Here is a 23,878-nt window from a genome sequence, read left to right as displayed (position 1 = left end):
ATATATATATATATATATATATATATTTGCTATTATATCTATGTTTCTTTTTCTTTTATATATATCCTATTCCTAAACAGTGTCCCCTGTTTTTTGTAAAGAGTTGTTCTTTTCTCTTTTATTTTTGTTGGTAAGTGTCCATCTTCTATATTTCGTAACTCTGTAAACGATCCCTATCCATAATCTATTAGGACTGAGCAACGCCGCCTTCAAGTTCATAGAATATCATTCTAAGTTTAATTCTTAGTAATTTAGTTCACTGTGTATGGTGCAGTCATAGAAATCATTAAACACTAACTATATTTAACTTACGTTATCAAGTTAGAAAAGCCAAATCAGAATGCTGAAATAGAAAGAGCAGAACTACCATGGGCACCTTTCGCTTAAATGAAATATCTCTTAAAAAGATCATTATCATAATTCTGATAATAATGTTTTGAGCTGATGCTAATGATGACCAGAGGTCCTAGGCTCCTCAAGAATTTCTCCCCAGTCCCTATCCATCGCCAAGCACGTATTCCCATATTTCTCATGTCTTTATCGATGTTATCAAGGAGCGTTTTTCTAGCTTTCCATCATCAAGTCCATTCGCTCAACTCAGGTATATTTTGACATATTCATAGCTGGAGACCTACAACACGAAAGTTCCTAGCTCATAGTATTAACAGCTTAAATAAACTTTTACTACAGACTTCTTTCATTGAAAAAAGAAGAAATATTATAAACAGTGGAAGTGTATACTAAACCCATAAAATTTTGGGTAGTATATATTTAAAAAATATATTTCAGTTGTTATAATTTAACATAACTGTAATATTTTACATATAAAAATGCTTGCACGTCACACTTTATATAAAGTGACGCCACTTATATTTAAAATTTCCAGAACGTCAACCTTAGAGTTCAAATTTTCCTAACACAGCTAATAATACGAAACCCATACGGAACTACTCGATGTTTCATAGACGTCAACATGGTATAATAATTAGAAAAATGTAATCATCATTATATTGGGAATTTTCGAAATATATTGATTAAATAACCAAAAACGTTTGTTATTATTAATAATATAAATTTTATGAAATAACTCTTTAAGTCTAATATTCCACAAAATAATAATTTTATTTAAATAGATTAGACAATTGTACGCAACTGATAAAGGGAATACTTCAAATTTTTTGACAGCTCAGCGTGTGGTAAAATTGTTTAAAGTGTTGCCGCTTTTTTAGAATAAGAATTTTGTTTATGTTTTGATTTCTTACACAATTTGATCATAATATATTATATATTAATAAATTGTTTTTATGAATACATATTAAATTTAGATTAATAGCTTTAAAAACTAATTATTGTTGTGTATTGTGAAAGTGCTATGCCAAAACAACTTAATAGTCTGTAGAAAGCTGATAAGCTTTCATATAAGATAGATTATTTTAAACAAGAAATAATGGCGGGACGTTTTTACTATTAATGCTCTGAAAGAGGTAAGTTTAAAATTTGGAATATATAATTTTGTATTAAAATGTTTTCTTATGTATTTTAGTGTGTTGCAGAATCTTAAACTCTTATCAGAATAAAACTATTCTGATGTTTTGGCAACGCTGTGGGGTTCTGACGTCGTAAATCTTGAGTGACGTGACGTGCACGTATTTTTATATGAAAAATACTATATTTATTATATGATGCAAATAAATAAATATTGATTGCCGGTAATTCGTAAAGTTTTATTTTATTTACTATTTTTGCTATTTTTAACAAACATTAGTAAACAAACTATTTACTAGTTTGTTTACTATTAATATTGGCTATTTAATATGGTACGTGTGCTTGGTTGTATAATAATTTCCAGCCACTTCTAGTCTGTCAAAAAGTAACTAACTTCGCAAAAAAATAATTACTAAATTAACTAGACAGTTCGGACTGGGAATAGTGAACCGACTATAATACTGCTCCATACTGCTTCATAATACTTTTTTTTCGAAACATCCTTATGTTTCAAATGAATATGTTCATTACTTTTTGTTAGAGTCCAGGTCTCTGAACGATATATTAGGACTGGGCGTATTATTGTTTTGTAGAGTTTTATTTTTGTATTTCTCGATATAATTGTGGATTTAAGTAGGAGTGCAAATTCTGCGGTTGATCTCTGCAGTAGTATTATTTTAAGTACTAAGGAGCTCTTCCAGGTATACAAATTCCTTCACCGCTTCGATGACGATGTTTTTGTCGTGGTCGTAGGATTTGTGGTTGTGTGCTTATTTTTATATACATCATTTTGTTGGTAATTATTATTAGATCCATTATTGTAGCTGATTCTTTTAATGCTACATAAGCCTCTTGTACAGCGTTTTTCGTTCTCCCAACATTATTATCAGCGTAGGCAAGAATTTGCACTGATTTATTATATATTGAACCAATGGTTGTGATTTGTGACATACATATTACTTTTTCCAGAGAAAGATTAAACAGTATACAGGAGAGTGGGTCCTAGCTCTCTCATTGATTTGAACACTTCTCTTCTAATCACATAGTCGTAGGCTGTGATGAATATCTATGCCATATTCCAGTGATTTTTTTAATTTGTCCCAGCGTTGTAGCATAATTTCTCTGTGGTTAGAGAATTCAAATATATCTACTTTTTTTACCATACCATACCGTACACAAAAAGGAGATATCTCTTAAAAACATTGCCATTTCAATAAACCTAAAAAAAATGTGTCCAACAAGATAATACTAAGACAGATATACTGTCTTTTACCATAAAATCCATTAAAAAACTAGAACCTAGTAGACCTTGAAAGAGAAGGAGCAGATCAGCGAAAAATGAAAGCTATTGGGAGAGACCTATATTTAGTAGTAAATAATTAAAAGACAATGAAGAGAGGGAGTTGAAGTGATACGGCTGTCAATGGTTACTTTATATAATATTTATTAAAATTGAATTTACAGCTCACCTAAAAGATATGGAGGTTCCAATATAAACAGGGTTAAGAATAGTTTTGACGTAACTCTTGAATTTATTGGTTAAACAATTTAGTCTGCTCTTCTTAAAGGGAATTTGCAAATGGGACTAATAATTCAGTCTCCGAAAACATCTATTCATTTGAAATCAGTTATATTTTAATTAAGAAAGATACAATTCCACCTAAAAGAAGTCGTTAGTTTGGTAAAAACTTTTGTGAAAATGAGATTAGCACCAATTTTAAATGTTTTACTTAAATGTATCTACGTAAGACTAGGAAACTGTTATCTTTTTTTGCAATTACACGCAAAAATTTAAATAGCTTTCCAAAGTCGTAAAATTTATTGTTATATACAATTTTCACTAAAACTTTCACATATACTAAAAAAAGTCGTTAGTCACTACTTTGCTTCAAATATTTATTTTGGCATTATGACACTATTATCGTAAATCATTTTCCTTTCTCCTATAGTTCAGAGAAAATCCTTTGTCCTAATTCATCGAAAATGAGTTTGTGGCATACATGCTATATAATATGTATTTTAAAATATTATATTTTTTATATACACACATACACACACACAACAATATATTTCGTTAGTTTAAATTTATAAATTTTTTTATTTACCATTTTCAATGGGAATTAACCAAAATGTCAGTTAAATTATTATTTTATTTCTGCACGTCATGTCTGCACTCCCCTGTATTCTCTACGTGCAGCTGAATAGGTATCGCCCTCTATAGGTTATTATATCATCACCATAAGATTTACACCATTGAAAACATTTATAAATCCTTAATAATGCAATTAAAAATCTGTAAATAATCGTTAATAGTGTTTGTATATTAGTTATTTATACATAAATAACGTTATCGTAGTATTAACGTATTACTGATAGATTTGTTGACAGTTCAAAATTTGGATATTTTTACACACGCCCAAGTTGAACTTTTAAACATTTTACTGGCTTATTATGTATATTTTTTTAAATAATGATTTAATATTAATTTATATATTTTATATTTATTATACTCATTTATATATTCTTATAGTTTATCTGCGCTAAAAACAAGTTAACGTAATTATTTCAATCATAATTTTTTGATATCCTAATTGTAACCTCACTTTTTGTGCAATTGAAAATGCAGATTTATTGTTGTAAACATATAAATTATATTTATATATTATTGTAATATTATTATTGTTTAACAGAAAAGTTTTACAAAACTAGTTAATGAGTTGTAACAATATGTGAAATTCAATTTATACTAGTATTAATTAATCATTAAATAAAAGCTTCTTTCCAAATAAATTGGACCTGATAGCTGCAATCCACAGTTCACATTAATGCTTGTTATGATTTTGACTCGGAAATCGATACAAAGTGCAACCACTTTTACTATTACTGTAGCAGTTTGCGATGTAACAAATACTACCTACCATCCTTTTGAACCATAACTATAAGTTATAAAAATCTTACGGTAATGAGAAATGCTGATATGAGCACTTCAAATGTGACGTAAATATCCCGTTCGGTCAGCTACAAAGAACGAATATGGAGGTAAGTCAGAAAAACTCTTTTTAGATCCTATTTCTTGAGGGATTACGACCTTTTGCTTATGTCATCTTCTTAACGAACCGTCTCTATTTTTCCTGTCTCTAGTTTTTTACTACCAATCTTTTACTCCCGCGTTTTGTTAGTCCTTTTCAACTTCTTGCAGCAACTTTGATCCTGGCCTTACCCTTTTATTTCTTCCTGCTGGATTCGATCCTCTCATCGCATATGTCACTGCTTCATATTCTGTTCGGTAGGTGTGACCTCGCCACCTAGTTCTACATTACTTTATTATGGTCACGAAATCTTCTTTCAGTGCTTTCTTAATCTCTGCATTTGTTTTGCTTCTATATTCATTTTGATCTGTTTTAATTGATCCCAGTATGGACCTAATGATCTCTTTTTCCACTATTCTTTTTCTTATTCTTTTTATGTAGATATGACTGTCATTTTTTCAATGTGCCTCAAGTAAGTTGCCGTTCTATTATTTTCGTGGTCTTCCTATTGGGAAACCGTTTCTTGCCGTCTTTACTACTATATTTGTTGTCATTCAACTTATATGATTGTTCCAGTTTACTCTTCTATTTCTTACTGAGAAATTAATGTTTTCCACCTTGCATATACGTCGTATATATGTATTTCTAGCTCTGTCCCATAGTATTTTATTATTAATTTTTCTAAGTGTTTTCATCTCTGCTGTTTCTAACATCCTATTGTCGCCTCTGGGTCAGATCGTGTTTCTGCCGCGTATGTCATTATAGGTCTCTTATATTCTGCCTTTCATTTCTTTCCCGATATTTTTACTTCTTCTTTTCTGTTAGTGTTTTTATTTCATTTCGTTTATTTTTTATTACTTTGATTTTTATTTTAGTGTTGTGTTTAATATATTAATTCCTCTATAATTTTCCAGGTCCGATTTGTCTCCCTTTTTAAAGGAAGGTATTAAGATACTTGATCTTCATTCTTGAGGAATATTGTTTTGTTCTATTATTTTTTGGATAAGTTATAGTAGTTTTTTGGTCAGATCTAGTCCTCCGTACTTTACAAGTTTGTTTGGTTTTCTGTCCTCTCCTGGTGATTTTCTATTTTTTAATTTCTTTAATGCTTCCTTTACCTCTTCCTCCTTAATATTAATTTCCTCTTTTGTCGTCACCTCTGTTGTTGGTGTTTTATTATCGTCACCTTCAGCAAATAGGGATTGAAAACCGTCTGCCCAAGTTTACTTCTGAATGTGTTTTATTTTTATTAGTTTTTTCATTTCTTTTCTTTGACCTTTAATCATTCTCCATATTTCTTTTTGTGTTCCGTAAAAGTCGTGTTCCATCTAGTTTGAGAAGCTCTACATCAGTGTTTTCTATTTGTCTGACTAAAGTATTCGTTTCATTTCTAATTTGTTCATTGTGGTTATATATACCTGTGATGTTTGTTGTGTTCTGTACTGTAAAAAGGCTTTCTTATTTTCTTCACATTTTGTCTTTACTTCCTCTCCAAGCCATGGGGTTTTCTTTTTTGATACGTTAGTGTTCGTTACTTTTCTCTCTCCAAGCGACCCTTTTGCTGCATTAATAATGTTATTTTTGAGTTTTTTCCAGCTTTATAATTCCAGTTTTCTAATTTTTCATTTCACTACTCGTTAGGCTTTTTCATCTATTTTAGTTATTGTCATTGTTTCTGCTGCGTATAATATTATTGGTCTAAATATGGTGTTATATATTCATGTAAGATTTCAATTATAATACTTAACATTTATTTAAAACTTCTACTTGCGATAATGTGCCAAAAATAGTCTAAAAAAAATGTATGTACATAATATCAATTATTATTTTTCTCTTGTTATCAATGATATTCTTTACGTTATTTTCATTTAAGTTCAAGCAATTGTTTTGTATGCCATTATATTCCCTTATACAAATCCTTATTGAAGCAACAAAACCCTAAATCTTTGGCAGTTAATAAATTGCCGTTGGTAAAAAGCTAAACAATTTGTCACGTAAAATGAATCTCAAAGATGATAACGATAATGACAATAATAACACGACTTCATATTACAAGTCACTTAATTATCTATAGCTTGTCTAACTCCGTTTTAATACAATGGAGAATTGATGATTACTGTCATTTTGTGACACCGCGGAGTATAGAGAAAGTAGATCTTCTTTTGTTCTGATTGGAACAGAGCCGGATTCATTACAACACATTAACACGTAAAATTGTTTCACTTAAAAAGAAACAAATAAACTTACAAAATAATTAATTTTTTTTTAGTTTTACTCATTATTATTTTAATAAATGTTGTAAATGATTATTTGTGAGTAATATACAATAATAAATTATATCTATCAAACGAGTAAGATATTGTAAAAAAAAATAAAAAAATCAAAACGTTATCTATTGTACTAATTAGTTTATATAATCATCATCTATATTCCGTTGTTCAAACATCTAAAATCTCCAGATTACCAGTTAGGCCGGCGTGTTTTAAGTACTAAGCCAGTATTAGGTTACCACCATCACCTCTAAAACTGCAGTGGGAAACGATCTCATTGGACACTCATGATTCCTAGTTATTTGGTTTAAAAAATATTATAAAAACTGCAAAAATAAAGGTTTTTGCAATGATTTTGGTCAATTGTTTATGTAGTTTGTTTTAGAAACTCGCAAATTAAAGAACTTTTTAAGATCTACAATTTTTTTTTTGAATATTATTCTCTAAAATATATAAGAATCGTTTTGTATGCAAAAAATTATGTTTCCACTTTTTATGACTGTAAAAAAAGATAAATCAAAATAAGCTGTAAGTTTTCAAGGATTTGTCATCATCTATCGCTCATATACCTTTTACAACCTTCAGAAACGTGTATAAATATAATTCAGCTATTTTTTAATGGTCTATTAAGTATATAATTTATATTTACTATCTTTACTATAGTAAAAACCACAGTTAGAATGCAGTGTTGTTCTTACGGCGCGCAGCGATGCCTCTCATGTCGGCACAGTGGTAGGTGTATGGTAGTTTGGTGATAGACTGAGAAATCAGGACCGTACGCGCTTTGTTTTAAAAATCTTTACTCAATAATTTAACTGAGTTAAGTAATTGAATAAACAAAAAAACAAATTAATTCTATAAAAAATATCTGTATCCATAAAATATCTAATACAAAACTTATATACAAAAAAAATCAAGTAGTTTACCCCATACGACACGATACACATACATCGTCATTAATAGGACAGGAAAGTGAAACTCTTTGTTCTTATATCAAGCTTTCGCAAAATTTATTTGCTTCTTCAGGATATGCTAAAATGTTTAATTTAATAATTTAATGTTTTGTCAATTTAAAAATTTAATGGATTAACCTCATGTTGTAAGTTTTTATACTAGTTTTATACAATGTTATTTAATTCTAATTTGATTGTATTTACTGATACCATATTTTAGCATATCCTGAAGAAGCAAATAAATTTTTCGAAAGCTTGATATAAGAACAAAGAGTTTCACTTTCCTGCCCTACTAATGACTGCAACCTCAAAATAAAACTTTATTTTACATAACGTGTCAGTCAATAATACCTAACTACTTTATATATATAAATATATATATATATATATATATATATATATATATATATATATATATATATATATATATATATATATATATATATAAAACCGTTTAAGCAGTGTGTTTTGCCAGTGTTAACTTACGGTGCGAAAACGTTGACCATGACAAGGAGAACAGTTCAAAAGATCCGTGTGTGTCAAAGGGCGATGGAGCGAGCTATGTTGGGCGTTTCACTACGAGTCAAGATCCCAAATCGCCAGCTACAACAAAGAACAGGAGTGGCTGATGCAGTAGAGAGAGTAGCAACACTGAAATGGAACTGGGCAGGTAACGTGGCTCGAATGACAGATAATAGATGGACAAAACGGATACAGGAATGGAGACCAAGAGATGATGCCTACCGAAGCAGAGGTCGTCCACCAACACGTTGGACTGACGATCTAAAACGTTGTCATAGGAATTGGATGCAAGAGGCACAAGATCGAAATAGATGGAAAATTATGAGGGAGATCTATGTCTAGCAGTGGATAAGCGAAGATTGAATGATACATAAAATACACAAGAAAATCATCACTGAAATGTACTGTACGTACAGTACTAAAAAAACAAATGAGCATTAAATCTGGGATATTTCTCGTTAATTAGTACCAATTGAAAACCATATATTAATCGTCCTCATCCTCTAAATCATCTCCTATAATAATTATCGTCGGCTGCTACACTGCTAACAATTTTCTTCTACTTTATTGACGTAGTTCACATAATTATGCCATTGCTCTTTCGATACGCGTTGCTAAGCTTCTTTTATCAACCGTTTTACCGTTTTTTCTTTAAAATCGACGTTGTTTGAACCCACATACCTTTTCACTTGACTCCACACCATCTTAATCGAGTTCAGCTCGCAATGGTAAGGAGGCAGTCTCAAACTTTTAACGCCAGATTGTTCCGGAATTGTTTCAATTTTGTACTTGTCGTACTCGTCTCTAAATGCATCTGCAGTATCCAGTAATTCACTTTTAAGGTAATCTTTCTCGAAGAAAATATTCTTTTCGATTAGCCAATCCTTGATTCGCCTTTTATTCCACAATTTTTTCGGAAAATCAAATTTGCAGGAGTGTTTATCCACTCCAGTAAGGAGTTATCCTAAACGACAACATTTTCTTTGTCTTTTGGCAAGTATGGAATTAACATCTTCTCAAACCATTCTTCATATAGATATCAGCGGTTTCCTTTCTTTCCATTAACAGCAAAGATAGTGATCTTAAATTATACCTGATTGTTCCTAAGATAAATAAATACTTCATAATTTGGAAATCCTTAATAGATATTATTTTAGGTGCATGATTCATAATTAGGATATACTTAATAGATACCTCCTATCTTCTAAACAAAATATATAAACATCTCCTCGAGGAAGTATTTTATTTTTTATGATACGGTTCTGGAATCAGTTCATAATACCTTATTAATAAGCATTATTAAAGCAGAATTGCACGACATACACTGGTCCTTATATGGCAACAATGAAATACTTTGTCATTATATTGGTGTGTACCTTGTAATTTGAGAGTACGGTCTCGACCTTATAACCCAGCAGACTTTAACAATAAGTTTTAAACATATAACAAATGCAACTGGATTTTTTGAGCCCACTAAGAAACTAGATACAAAAATTGTTATCAGGATAGTTAATTTAAATATTTTGTTTATATGGGATTTAGCCCCAATTATTGGTTATAATAAAAAATCCATTTTTAACTAGTATTTAACATTATTGTAAAGATTATTGTAAATATAATGGAAAGATATTTAACCAAAGGCATTGTTTTTGGTTACGTGATTTTAAAATTGACATGCTTGGCCTTGATCTTGTAGGCAGCAGCTTGAAAATGGCTGAAAAAACTGGAAGGGTGGTGTTTTTCCTTAGGAACATCAAACTCTGGGTGTTTTGTGTGTTTTTTGTTATATATGTCTGTGTAAACGTCTGTGTTTTGTGTACATATTTTGTGTTGCATGAGAATTGTGTATAAGATTGTAGGTGATGTTTACCGACCTCCTATTACTCGATTGTTGTTGGTACATCTTGTCGTTGACTTCTTTTTTTAGTATTGGCAACCAAACCCTGCTACATTCTTCTTATGGGTTTGCTACACATTTTTCTTCGTTGAGTAGGATCAGGGCTGCTTCTTGGTTTTTCTCTTTTTCATGTCGGTTTCTATTATAATTATTGATGTATCTTTTTAATATGGTCTGTATTTATTGTCCCAGGTATATTTGCCTATTGGGATTTTTCGAATTCTCCGTTCTTGATATATGTTTCATGCTCGTTTATCATGACACTCAGTGGTTTTGTAGTTTGTCATACGCAGAAATTGTTGCATTCGCAGGGTATTTTATAGATGCAGTTTTTTTATCCTTGGGCTGGATTTGGATAGGATGGACCTCAATATCAGAGTCACTTCTTGTGAGTGTTTCTGGATGTTTTTTTTTGTGGGTTATTGGGTTTGGTTTTAGACGGGACAGGTCTCAGTGTGTTGATTGTTTTAAATATTGTTGTGATGTACTTGTTTTCCATCTTCTTCTGTTTTTCTGATAAGCCCTTTACATATGGTATTGATGTCATCTTTAAGACCCTTCTTATAGTATTTCTGGATTGGTTATGGTATTTTGTTGTCTTTTTGTTTATATTGTGGAATTTCTTTTTTATGAGTGACAATGGGTAGTCATTTTTAGTCAAAACCTATGTTACCAGATTTTTTTATCCTGAAATGCATTTTTATTAGAGTAGGTGCTTCGAGCTTTATCATATAGGCATTTAATAATTCCTTTATTGATGTTTACATTGTGGTTGTAGTGGTAATTTAAATATGTTTTGGTGTGGGTTGGTTTTCTGTAGATTTTGGTTGCATATCCTGTATCTACTTTTGTGATTAGCATATTATTCTTCTTCTTCTTTGTCAACCATTTTCCATCCACTCCTGAATGTAGGTCTCTCCCAGTTGCTTCCATCTTTCTCTATCTTGAGCCAATCTAATCCACTGTTTGCCTGCCACTGTTTTTATGTCATCTACCCATCTTTTTTGAGGTCTTCCCATGCTTCTTGTTGTCGTCCTTGGTCTCCATTCTGGAATTCTCCCTGTCCACCTGTTGTCATTATATCGGGCTACGTGACCTGCCCAGCGCCATTTCATTTTTGCAATTTTTTCCACAATATCCCTAATCTTCGTTCTATTAGAATATAGAGAAAAGAAAGTGTAGTAATGTTTTCTTGTTATGTGGTGAATTTGATTGATTTTTCTTTATTTTTAATGTGTATCAGAAATTTATTTATTGCTTCTGGTCCGGGGGGCCAAATGCAAAACACATCATTTCCTGATCTCCACCATACTCTTCACAGACAAAGAGCACTGCTGCTGACAAGATCGAGGCCAATAACATAATCTAAAATAAATAAGTTTGGTTGTACATTTTTCCTGAACTTTTCGAATAATCTTTTTAGAACGATAGTGGAGTGGAGTATTAAAAGTCGAAACATCAAACACTTGTTTGTTAAAAATGTGATTTTCATTACAACCAATAATTGTAACTTAACCCTATATACACATGATATTCAAATTAGACATGCTACAAGAAAGTATTTTCAGAATTTTGCCAAAATAGTTAAGTTACAATGGAAAAGGCAGTCGGGTATTAAATACTAGGTTATTAATTTTGGGTCATATTAAATAAAAACAGTTGAGCCCCTAATCTAATAAAGTATTTATTATACAGTAAAATTGTTCAATACTAATGATTTTGTATATCATTCCTTTTAAATATTTAAATTTATCCCATTTTTAAAATTCTCTGATAAAATCGTCAAGGTGTAATTGCTCGTTTCTTTTGCATATTTCTACCAAATTTCTAATAAAGTAGTCCATAACTGTTTCATCGTTTGCTATTATTACTTGGTTATTACCAAAGAAGAAGAATTTATTTCTCTTCTTCGGTATGTGTATACTTTCTCCTCCAGTTTGTGGACCGCCTCTTGGATTTATGGAAAATATTGACATAGATTTCCTTGTTGCCGAGGCGTGCCGAAGAGGCGTGGAGGGCGGCGGATTGGCTCGTCTCCTGCTCTACGGGCTTCTTGCGGTCCGTGGAACTGGACCTAGATGTTCCACGAGTGTCCACCATTCTCCTCTGAACAATTTGGGTTGCTCACGATCATATTACAGAAGATATGGAGTCGTGTATGTTTCAGTTTGAAACTATCACAATTCCGCTCGTCCGAGGTTAGCAGTGCTTGATTACTACAGTAAAATACCACAATAAACCTCACACAGTGTACAAAATGTATATATCGAAAATGTGAAGGATAAATGAGAATGCAGTTCGAAAATTTATAAGTGCAAACGTCTCTTGAGGTTAGTCTATGAAAAATAGAAGTACCGCGAGAGCGTTATCTGCACAATAGTAAAGAAAAAGAAATATAGAAATGATATATTTGTATATACAAATAAAATGTAATATGCAACGATAAAGTGGCAGTGTGATAAATTCCTTGACTTACGGAAGGAATCCTCGAAAATCTTGTGTCTCTTTAACTTACGGAAATAGATCACAAGTACAAACAGAAAATGGTTATATTTCAAAGCGTATGGTCTCCGTATGGAGAGATATCGCAATGAATATATTAAAAACAAATAAATGCAATAATAAAATAGCAGAAAATGAAAATACACCAAGCGTATGATCTCCTAGGAGAAATATCGCAACGAATATATTCAACAGATAAAATAACAGCAATAATAAAATAGCAAAAATGAAAATATATTCGAGCGCGTGATCTATAGAAATACCACAGCGGAAAGTACAGAAAAATAGCACAAAACAATATATATATATATATATATATATATATATATATATATATATATATATATATCAAAATGCACATAAATATCAAATATAAAATAAATAACAAAAATGGTAAATAAAAGGCAGATTCTAGGTGGGTATACTAGCACCGAACCTAGAGACTTAAAATACGAGGGTGAGCTCGAACTGGCCGACTACAGAAAATCCACCTTCTTTTATACACGAAAATCCTTTGTCTTAAGGGATTATGACGTATGAAAGTGGACTTCCCGTAAAATCGACCAATGGGAAATTTTAAATTGCTCAAAAGTTGGAATAACCCTTATTCCAACCAATGAACAATTTTTCCCGTGTTTAGAGATGTTTCCCGCACGCGGATTGGTCAGTTAATGCAAGCGTACGAGAAGATTAGTGACTGGAAAGTGCTAAATATTTCTTTTCCGATTTTTATTTCAGTTTTTGAGATGTTTAAGTAGTTCTGAAACGAGAGGATTAATTTCACAGCTTTAATTTATTTTCAATAGAACAGGAAATTTACCGTAATTAGGGCTCTCAAGAAAAAACAATACAACCGTTTTCAATCTTTTAAAAATACTGTTGAATGCAACAGAGAAGCTGATACTTCCAAAAGGTCTAAATTTTTCTGTAACCTACACCTCACTACCAAAACTGGATATAACTAGCGCTGTTGAAAAGGTCTGGCAACAACTACCAATACATAAAAAAGATGAATACATAGTACTGAGTAAAAGAGAACCAGAAACAAACAAAAAGGGTAACGCAACTGTAACCATCTACGAAATTCAGTGCTAGTACACAAAACAAACATAGATACACAGAACTACAAAAGCATCAAACCAAATCATTGAAGAATAAAATATACAGTACATTATCTAAATTTAAGGAATACCTAACAGATTACCAAAGAAAAGAACATTAACACTCCATTATAGCAGGACATTGCACCAAAAATACACAAAGTCAACGTACGTTTTAGAGCAATTTGCAGCAACATGGGTTCTCCTTGCGCTAGACTGTTTTATTTCATTCACATACACTACGGCGTCCAGATAAGGAACTAGCCTACAAAAGGAAAATGAAAATTTTGGAAAAGTGGCAATTTATTTCTCAACGTAGTCTCCTTTTAGCTTGATACATCTAATCCAGCGATAGTAGACTTTTATGGCGACAAAGCCCTTCTCATTCGGCTTAAATTTCTGCCCAGCAAGTGCCTTTTTTAAGTTTGGAAACAAAAAGAAGTTGCACGGGGCCTAATCTGGAGAATACAGTGGATGGAGTAAGAGTTCGTAGCCCAATTCGACCAATTTCGCCATGGCGTCGGCGGAGGTATAAGCCGATGCGTTGTCATGGTGGAAGAGAAGTTCTTTAATCGATTTGGCCCAATAATTCAGATCAGCCCTTGTAAATCCCAGTAAATAATGGCTATCACCTTTTCGGCCTATAGGACCGTCTTCGCCTTCTTCAGAGCACGTACACCGGGGTGTCGTCTACTGTTTCGATTGTTCCTTGGTTTGTGGTGTGTACCAGTGGATCCTCGTTTTGTCTACGGTTACGAACCAACGTAAAAACTTCTTCTTATTATGCTTAAATATCGTCCAACACTGCTCTGAAGTGGTCTTACGGTTGTGCTTGTTGTCCAGAATGCGCAAACGCCTCACCCATCAGTTATCTCGCGCAACTTCAGTCGGCGGTCTGCGAATACGAGGTTGTGGATTTTTGTCATGTTATCCTTCCCTCCGTGATACCCATTTTCGGTGTGGCTCATCAAAAACCGTCGTGCGACCATGTTTAAACTCTTTAAACCAATTCTTGACGGTTGTCGTCAAAGAAGAAAGGTCACCGTACACAGCATCTAAGCGCTCCCTGATTTCGCTGCTCGATTTCACTTCCAATAACAAGAAAGAAATCACCGACTGATATTGCTCTTTTTCCAGTTTTCTAAAATACATGCCCGCTTTAACACGCGGCCAAAACAAAACTGACTTGGCTGAAATTTTGACATTGGCCTTCTACGAGAATGTATTACACGAAAGTAGATTTCTCTTGAGATAGTGGCGCCAAAGGGCGGTGAGGCTAAGTACTTATCGGACCGCCCGTAATACAATCATTGACACATAATGTAAACACTTTTCTAAAGCAAAATTCATAACATTTTCTGCAACAACAACCAAAAGAAATGAATTAAAACCCCAACAACATTTATATATTTATATTTAATATTATATTGTAGTTATATTTTTGTTCTTGTCACTTAAAAACGGAAACATAAAAATTGTATTACTGTAAAAATATACCACATTTACCAGACTATCAATAATTATTTTATCGGAGTAGCTCTGCACGGACGCCAATGGCCGATTGGAGCGAGATCCCACGCTACATTTAATAAAACACCATTCATTTGTGTGCAATTATGCGCAATTTAAAAATTCGTTCAGATAATTGGAGCCCAAACTTGGAGTAACTGTTTTTTTAATATTCGAACCTATTTGACTTAAGTGTAACGTGAAAGTTGAATACTGTCACTTTTATAATAGACACACAGGGTACTGAAGCGGAGGATAAAGAGTTTTGTTGATTTAAAAAATGTTACAGTTATTTTTTGAAGATTTATTAATCTTCTATAATTATATTTAGTTTAAAAATATCTAAATACGATTACTCGGTGATAATTACGTTCCGTTTACGTTACGATTTTTTCACTTTTCACTGTAGATAACTAAATGACCACATAAATGATCGATGAACAAAAAGCTGATGTTAAGTCACTAGCTACTGAATAGATTTCTCATTTTTTAAATGCTGATCTGATTTGATGTATTCGTGACCTAATATCTAAATCAGGATTTAAAGTCCGATGTCAACCAGGAACCTATTTATTTACGAGTATACTTCAAAATTTTTATTTGTTCCAGTCTGGTACTGAATTATTTCTCTTAGTAATGACCATTAACTTTGCCATCCTTTCGTGATATCCATTTTAAGACCATATAGATCTCCTTCCTAAATTAACTGATTTAGAAGTTGTTAGAGCTTCTTGGTTATCAGCAATAATCGCAGTGTTATCTACATACCGCAGATTGTTAATGGGAAAGCTGGTTATTTTTTATAACCTTCTTGTGCATGTCTGTTTTCTTTTGTTCTAAACTCACTGGCGTTCTATGCTAACCACCCAATATAGGTTTTTTCAGAATAAGATATCGTTGTTATCTTGGGACTTCTATTACAGAATATTAAAAAACAATCTGTGTTTTACATCATCAAAAACCTTCACATAGTTGATGAAACAGCTATACGCGGTTTTTTGCTGATATATACATTTCTGTAATAGAACAGATAACCCTAATATAGTTTCCCTACTTCCCATTCTACTCGAAAACCAAATTGTGAGTCATTTAAGACCATTTAACATTTTCTCTATATTCTAAAATGAATTATTTTTAAGGAAAATTTTTAGAACATTGCCCATTAACCCTTTCGAGTCTGACGAGACTCGTATCCCAGTCATAAAATCATCAAGTCTGTTAGACTAAATCTAAAGCGTTTTATATGAATTTTTATCGTAACCGACGTTTTAAGAACTTAATAACAATTTTAAAAGAAAAGTTTTTGTAAGCGGCAAAATGGCGAACTGTTTTCGCGCTGTATTTTCCCGTGATGTTGATCTGTAAAATGTGTTTATGTAGTTTTGTTGATGATTACCACAGTGACTGTTGTGCGCTGTTACTGTTGTTACAAATTTGTTTTTGTTTAGTGGAGCTAAAAAAGAGCTAGAGGAGGAGGCATGGGCCATTTTTGCTAGCGATACAGAATCAGAACAGTCGATCCTTTTGAGACTAGTGGCTCAGATGATGAAGACTAGAATCCATCAGGATGCGAAGGAGAAGTAGAACGAGAGCATCACGAAATAGATTTAGGTTTCAAGGGCAATAATATGGATAAAGAGAATCAGATGATAAGTGACCAAAGTGAAGAAGAAAGCAGTAGTGACGAAAATAATGAAGAAGGCGAAGGTACGTACCAACCAGGTATTTGGTTTCATAACGATGGAACTTTTTTACCACGTTTTTCGGCTCCATCAGAAAAAAAAAGTCGATTGTACTCTTCCTCATACCATGACCGAAATAGGAATACTTCTAAAAGTATTTCCCAGAAGCCTCATTTGACATAATGCACATTGTACGAACTTAACGTTCAGAGAAATGTTGAAACGACACCAAGAAAAAAAGAATTGGTACCGATGAACATGAAATTATAATTCTATTGGGTGTCACACTAATTATGGCATACAATCAAGTACCATCTTTAAATGATTATTAGTCACAAAATGATTCTTTAGGAAATTTAGCGAATAAATAAAAAGGACGATTTCTCTAGACCGCTGTAAACTGATCCTTGCCAAAATGTATTTCGCTGATATTGTACAGTCTGACAATGTGAGAAAAACATATTACATCAATGATTTCGCTAATTGTCTAAAACTAATATTTCCAAAATATCGAACAGATTTTCAAAGCATTGATGAGTTAATGGTGAAATTTAAAGGAAGTTCTTTCCTAAAACGGTTCTTACCCATGAAACCCCTGAAAAGGGGAACATATGGGTATGAAGCGACTCGCAACAAGATATGTATACGATTTTAATATATACGAGGAAAAGGAAACAGGAAATTATACTAGTTTATTATTGGGAGAAAGATTAGTGTCCAAAATATAAGGGGAACTGATGTATTATTGTGTTTTGATAGATTTTTCTCATCCATTAGACTACTTAATACTCTATCTTATCCAGCGATATGAACAATAATTGCAACGAGAGTAAATGTAACTAAATTTGTTGGAAAGGTGAATCGTTGTGACTTAGAATTCAGAGTAAATAACCACGGCACGATAGTTTGCAGATGGAAAGATACTAAAGACATGTTAGCAGTAAGCAATTGCTTTGGAGATCACTAAGTAGAAGTGAAACGAAAAATGAAGAATGGCTCTAAAATGATTGTGCGATGTCCTAAACTTCTCGACATGTACAATAAGAAAATGGGCGGCGTGGACCTAACACATAATATTTTGGACTTCTATGACTTTGATAGGAAGTCTACCGAATTATAGAAAAAAGTGCAATGAACTAAAAAAGAAAGAAAAAACAACGTAGCTGAGGGACTTATTTCATTAGGAAGAACCCGCTGTTGTTAAAAGAAAAGTCTCGACCTCACTTGGATGTATTCCAGCAAAGAAACAAAAAAAACTGTTCAACGTGGGAGATCATTTACATACCGAAGGAAAGACCCGTAGAAGATACTAACGATGTTCTTCTCAGGAAAAAAAGAAAAACAAATCACCACGCTATGTTAGAGCTGCAATGTATCCTTGTCAGAACATGTTTCACACTTTTTTATTTACATTAAATATTGATCTTAGTTTTAGTCGTTTTGTTTTTAAAATATACGATTTTATTTGTATTTTCGATTTTTCTTTAATAAAATAAAGTAATAGTTTGGTGTCTGACTGGTTATTATAGTCCACATATTTGTTTTAAAAAAGTTTGACTGGGACATATATGTCCCGGATAAAATGATGGATCTCAAGGATAAAATTAATTTCAATCACTTTTATTTTTGCATAATTATACGCTTAAACAAAAAACGTTCTAAATTCCATACCAATTCTAAAAAAAGATCCGCTTCGAAAGGGTTAAGCTTACTGACCTGAAATGTTCGGATTTTTGGCGATGTTGTTTTTTAATTCTGCATAAACTCTGATGTTAACTTATCTTGTGGAACCCTACCGCTTTTGTAGATATATTGCAACAATCTACTTAACATAGGGATGTTTTTTTCTTTCACTAATTTAAATATCGCGATATGTACCTCATCTGGATTATTAGGTTTTGCTGTTTTACTACATTTTACATACCAATAGTATGTTATGAATATGAGACATATATGATGAGAGAAGACATAGAGCGAAAGCTGAAAGTCTTCGAAAGAAAAGTCCTAAGGAAGATATTTGGACCTATTAAAGAAAAAGAAGCATGGAGATTTAGGTATTACTACAAACTCTACCAAATGTTCAAAGAGGCACCGATCTCAGAATTTGTTAACCTTCAAAGAATTGGACGGGCTGGTCATGTAAATAGGATGGATTCCGAAAGACTTCCAAACATGGCCTATATTGTAAAATGCAGAGCTCAAGACCACAAGAAAGGCCACGGAAAACGTGGAAGGATGAAGTGACAGCGGACGCTCAACATTCGCTAGACGTGAGAACCTGGAGAAGATCGGCAAGGTTGGAGGCATAGTTTGGAGAAGGTCGAGGCTCGATTCGGGCTGTAGCGCCATTACAGAGAGAGAGAGAGAAAAATACTACATTTTATTGGAACAACAATGTGTGAAATTATGAAAAAAAAACAGAATATATAACAACTATTAATAAAGGATTGCGACAATCGACAACTGACGAAATACTGATAGACGATATATAAAAATACAAAAATAAAAATTTGTCTGTCAACATCATGATGAAACCCACAAAAATACTTGTAAATATAGAGACTGTCGAATCATCAGTATTGCAAACTATGCATTCAAAATTTTCTTATGAATATTAAAGATAAGAAGTTAGGGTAAGATTAACTAGATGAAACACAATCTGGATGTCAAAATTTTTAAACCAGAGAAACATGAGTCAGTTTACCCGTTATAATGAAAAAACATAGAAACTAAGGAGATTTGTGTTTTATTAGAAATCTTTACGGCTCTAGTACAAACGTCTAAGTATGCCAGAATAACTAAAGTGGTAGAGAGATGACATGAAGTTACACAGAAGATATATTTTATGTCCATAGCATCTAATATGAATGTATTTTCAAAAAAAATGGATAAAACAAAAGAGATTAAGATCAATCAGTACCGTATAAAATTAAGTGCAAAGTACAACATAAATCAATCTCTAAAAAAGAATGAACAATTATTCAGTTTCATGTAGATAAAAAATATACAGGACCCTTTAATATAATTAGAAGATATTATAGGTCAATTTTTTCTCTACTATATGGGCGTACATAATTAATACTAGACCATCGTGGGAGTTTTAAAAGAATAGATACTTAAATCAAATCCTTATACGTGAACTGAAGAATTAACTCACGTTCTTTCAGTGGTCAAGTGACCTAATGCAATTTGTTACACACCTAACAGAACAGTGAAGATTTTCGTAACTCGCCTTCAATGAAGATTCTACCTTTCACCCTGAAAGGTTTTATATCAATCTTTAACTGTTTCGCATATCTACACAGGGTGTAATATATTTCTGTTTGCCAGATTTGCAGATGTATATATTTTTTTGTCTATACATGTACATATTTTTTTTAATACAAAAACAATTGAATTTATAAATAAGTTAAAATAGCAACCAATTACAAATAAGCCTCAATGTCATAAATGCCAACTTAGAATTTTTATTTTTGACAATTATATTGCCAAAAATAAAATTTTGTTTAAAAATTCTTTTTTGTTTAGTAACAAAAAAGAAGAAGATTTACTCACCATTGATAGATGTCTGAAAAAATGTAACAGATATATGGAAAATTAAATCAAAATGTGACATTTTACAAGTTTTATACATAAATTATAAAGAAAGAATATAATTATAAATTTTGATTAGATTTTGAATTTCTGATCTTTTGTTTAAATTATTATCACTTTTGCTAATACAAACCATTTCCAAAAAAGTCCTTTTGAATTTATTACTCTCACTACATAAAATTTTAATGTTATCAAAATCCATAATATGGTCTTTATCGATTACATGCTCTGCCAAAGCACAAGATGGTTTTTTAATTCTGCAATCACTTTTGTGAGAAATAATGCAATTTGAAAGATTTCTTTCGGTCTCACCAACATATTCAGCCTCACACTGAGTACAACTAATGCTGTATACTAAATTCGTTTTTTCAAATTTGTCTATAGGATATTTAGTTTTGGAATATAACGATGAAATAGTTTTGATGTTCTTTGTTGCTATTTTTATATTGTCAATAACCTTTAGTATTTGTATTAATTTAGGTGTTAATGATGGTACAAAAGGTAGTGAATGATAATAGATGTTCTGATTGTTAGATACAATGTTTTGAGATTTAGCAAAAAATGGTGTTAAGTTATTTATATTAACAATATTAGAAAAAAGCATCCTATGTAGCATATCTGGAGTATAAGAGTTTTCAATTAGAATATTTTTTAACAATTGAAGATCTTCTTGTAGATAATCTGGATGAGAAAGTTTTAAAACACGTTCTTTTAATCCTGTTATAAGGTTCATTTTCATCTTATTTGGATGATGAGAGTAATAGCTTATAAATCTATTACTACATATGGGTTTTCTGAACCATCTGGTTTTCAACGTATTGTCTGTATTTCTTACAATTCTCATGTCAAGGAATGGTAGATAATTATCTATCTCTTCCTCAACTGTAAATTGTATATGTTGATTATGACTGTTGAAAATGTTGACTGTTTCATGAATTTTGTGTTTAGGAAGTGCCAAAACTAAATCATCTACATATATTTTAATAAAAGGAATGAAAAAAGTGCAACTGCTGATACAATCACTGATAACATCATCCATGACATAGCTACTTAGAATGGGTGAAAGACTAGATCCCATAGGACTACCAAAAATTTGTTTATAAAAGACACCATTAAATATAAAAATATTAGAATCAAAAACAAAGTTAAATCAAAGTGTTTTGAAATGTAATAAGTCAATATTAGTGTGTTGCGAAATCTCATTCCAATGTTCTTCAACACTACTTATGATTAAATCTAAGGGGAAATTGGTAAAAAGAGATGTTACATCAAAACTAACTAAAACATAATTTTGTGGTAGGTAATTGGAAATTATTAATGAAAGAACTAAAATCAAATGAATCTTTAATGTAAAAATTGTTGTTTAAATTATAAGCATTAGTTAAGATGTCAGTGAGAAGCTGTGCTATTGGTCCATTAGGAGGGCATAAAGATGAAACAATTGGTCTCATAGATAAAGTTGGTTTATGTATTTTAGGTAGAGCATAAAACTGTAGAGCAATAGAATTATAAATTTTGACAAAAATTATAAATTACCTACAAAAAACTGGAGAACTCTTAAATGATACTAAGTATTACACTACACTTGGAAGGAGTCCTGTTTGTACTTTACAACAAAAAGCAAATTGTCTAGTATCTAAATTAAACATAAAGAAATTTATTGATAATAAAAAGCAAAAGAGCTCAAAATAGCCCTTTTGTTGACTCCAACCCATCCAAAACAGTTATATATTTTTTCCAAACGAGTCACAAGTACTTCTTTTTTCTTATTCTTATATATATATAATATATATATATATATATATATATATATATATATATATATATATATGTATATATATATATATATAATTATAAGAATAATAATAATAATTTTCAAATTTTCATAAATTTCCAGCAAGCATATGATTCCATAAAAAGAAGCAAATTGTGGATAGCAATGTTAAAAATGGGAATACCAAGAAAATTAGTTGAATTAAAGCAAATGTGCGTGACAGACTCATATGCGCAAGTAAAGATAGGAAGCAGAACATCGATGCCATTTGGTATAAATTTAGGACTTAGGCAGGGGCCCCTGTGTCACCGTTGCTGTTCAATTTTGCTTTAGAATATGCAATAAGTAAAATATCATCTAAGCTGACAGGAGAATTTGCTGATCAAGGTGCAAAACTGTTGCTGGCCATTGCTAATGGTATAGATGCAGTCACGCATTCTACAAGAGATTTGAGAGAGGTATTTTCACAGCTCTAGGAGGAAACAGATAGACTGTGTCTCCGAATAAATGAAGAAAACACGAAATACATGGTAGTAACCAAAAATCCAAGACCAAGAATTAGGCAGAACATCAGTATTAATGATCACAACTTCGAAGTAGTAAAGAAGTTTAAATACCTAGGGGCGATAATCACACTGGACAACCACATAGAAAAAGAGGTCACAGCAAGGATAGCTGCGGGAAATATGGCATTATACTCCCTTTGTCAGTCAAGCTTTCGAAAATATTTATTTTTCCCTTTTCAAGTAAACTAAAAAAGGTTAAAATGAGAATGTGTTAATAATATTTGAAAATAATTTTATTTACTTAATTATGATGAGATTACAAGAAAAGCCAGGTTGTACAACATAACAGTCGATTTAAGTTGATTTAAGCGACAGCTAAACGGCTTAATTAACGAGGAGTTGGTTTCTATTCATAAAAGAACAATCTTTTAAAAGATTAATGTAAATATGTATTTTAGATTATTAAATATATTATGTATTAATTATTGTTCAGCAGTTTTTTACACCATTTTTAAATTATATCGGACTTGTATGTTATTTTCTAGATTAGTAAGACTCTCATTTTGCTTTCAGTCCTTCTTCGGCAGAACTTACAACAACATAAGTTCGATCTCGGAATGCAAGAACAACGGCCAATGTGTCATCAACAAGAAAAACCGCACAGCTTGCAAAGCTTGTCGACTCCGGAAATGTCTCCTAGTTGGCATGTCGAAAAGCGGGTCCCGCTACGGCAGGCGATCGAACTGGTTCAAAATCCATTGCTTGCTTCAGGAGCAACAGCAACAGCAGCAACAAGCAGGTAAGAAACAAGTTATACTCTTACTTAAAAAAGATAGTTAGTGCTCGGTATATACCTAAACATATTCCTTCATATTATTGTTGTTCTTTTCATGTAAGTATCAATCTTTTTAAATTTTCAGCTATAATAAAAATTCTTTAATATTTTTTTATCAGTGATATTCCATTATTGTTTAGATCTTGTTATTTATTAATAAATATTACTATAATGGTACTTGTCCTCTATTCTCTTGGTATCTTCTCATATGCAGTCATGG

General features: G+C 31.8%; 1 protein-coding gene across 2 annotated transcripts in view; it reads left to right on the top strand.

Moving 5' to 3' along the window:
* Positions 1 to 23,878, top strand: part of LOC140439331 (uncharacterized) — a 314,255-nt gene that overhangs the window by 287,827 nt on the left and 2,550 nt on the right. For both annotated transcript variants that reach the window (XM_072529175.1, XM_072529174.1), the window contains exon 3: positions 23,397 to 23,622. In XM_072529175.1, coding sequence (XP_072385276.1) covers positions 23,397 to 23,622 — 226 coding nt within the window. The remainder of the gene's footprint in view (positions 1 to 23,396; positions 23,623 to 23,878) is intronic.

This window comes from Diabrotica undecimpunctata, chromosome 4, assembly GCF_040954645.1.
Source record: "Diabrotica undecimpunctata isolate CICGRU chromosome 4, icDiaUnde3, whole genome shotgun sequence".
NCBI lineage: Eukaryota > Metazoa > Arthropoda > Insecta > Coleoptera > Chrysomelidae > Diabrotica > Diabrotica undecimpunctata.
The sequence above is the reverse complement of the archived record's forward strand: the minus strand, read 5'-3'. Positions and strand labels throughout refer to the sequence as shown.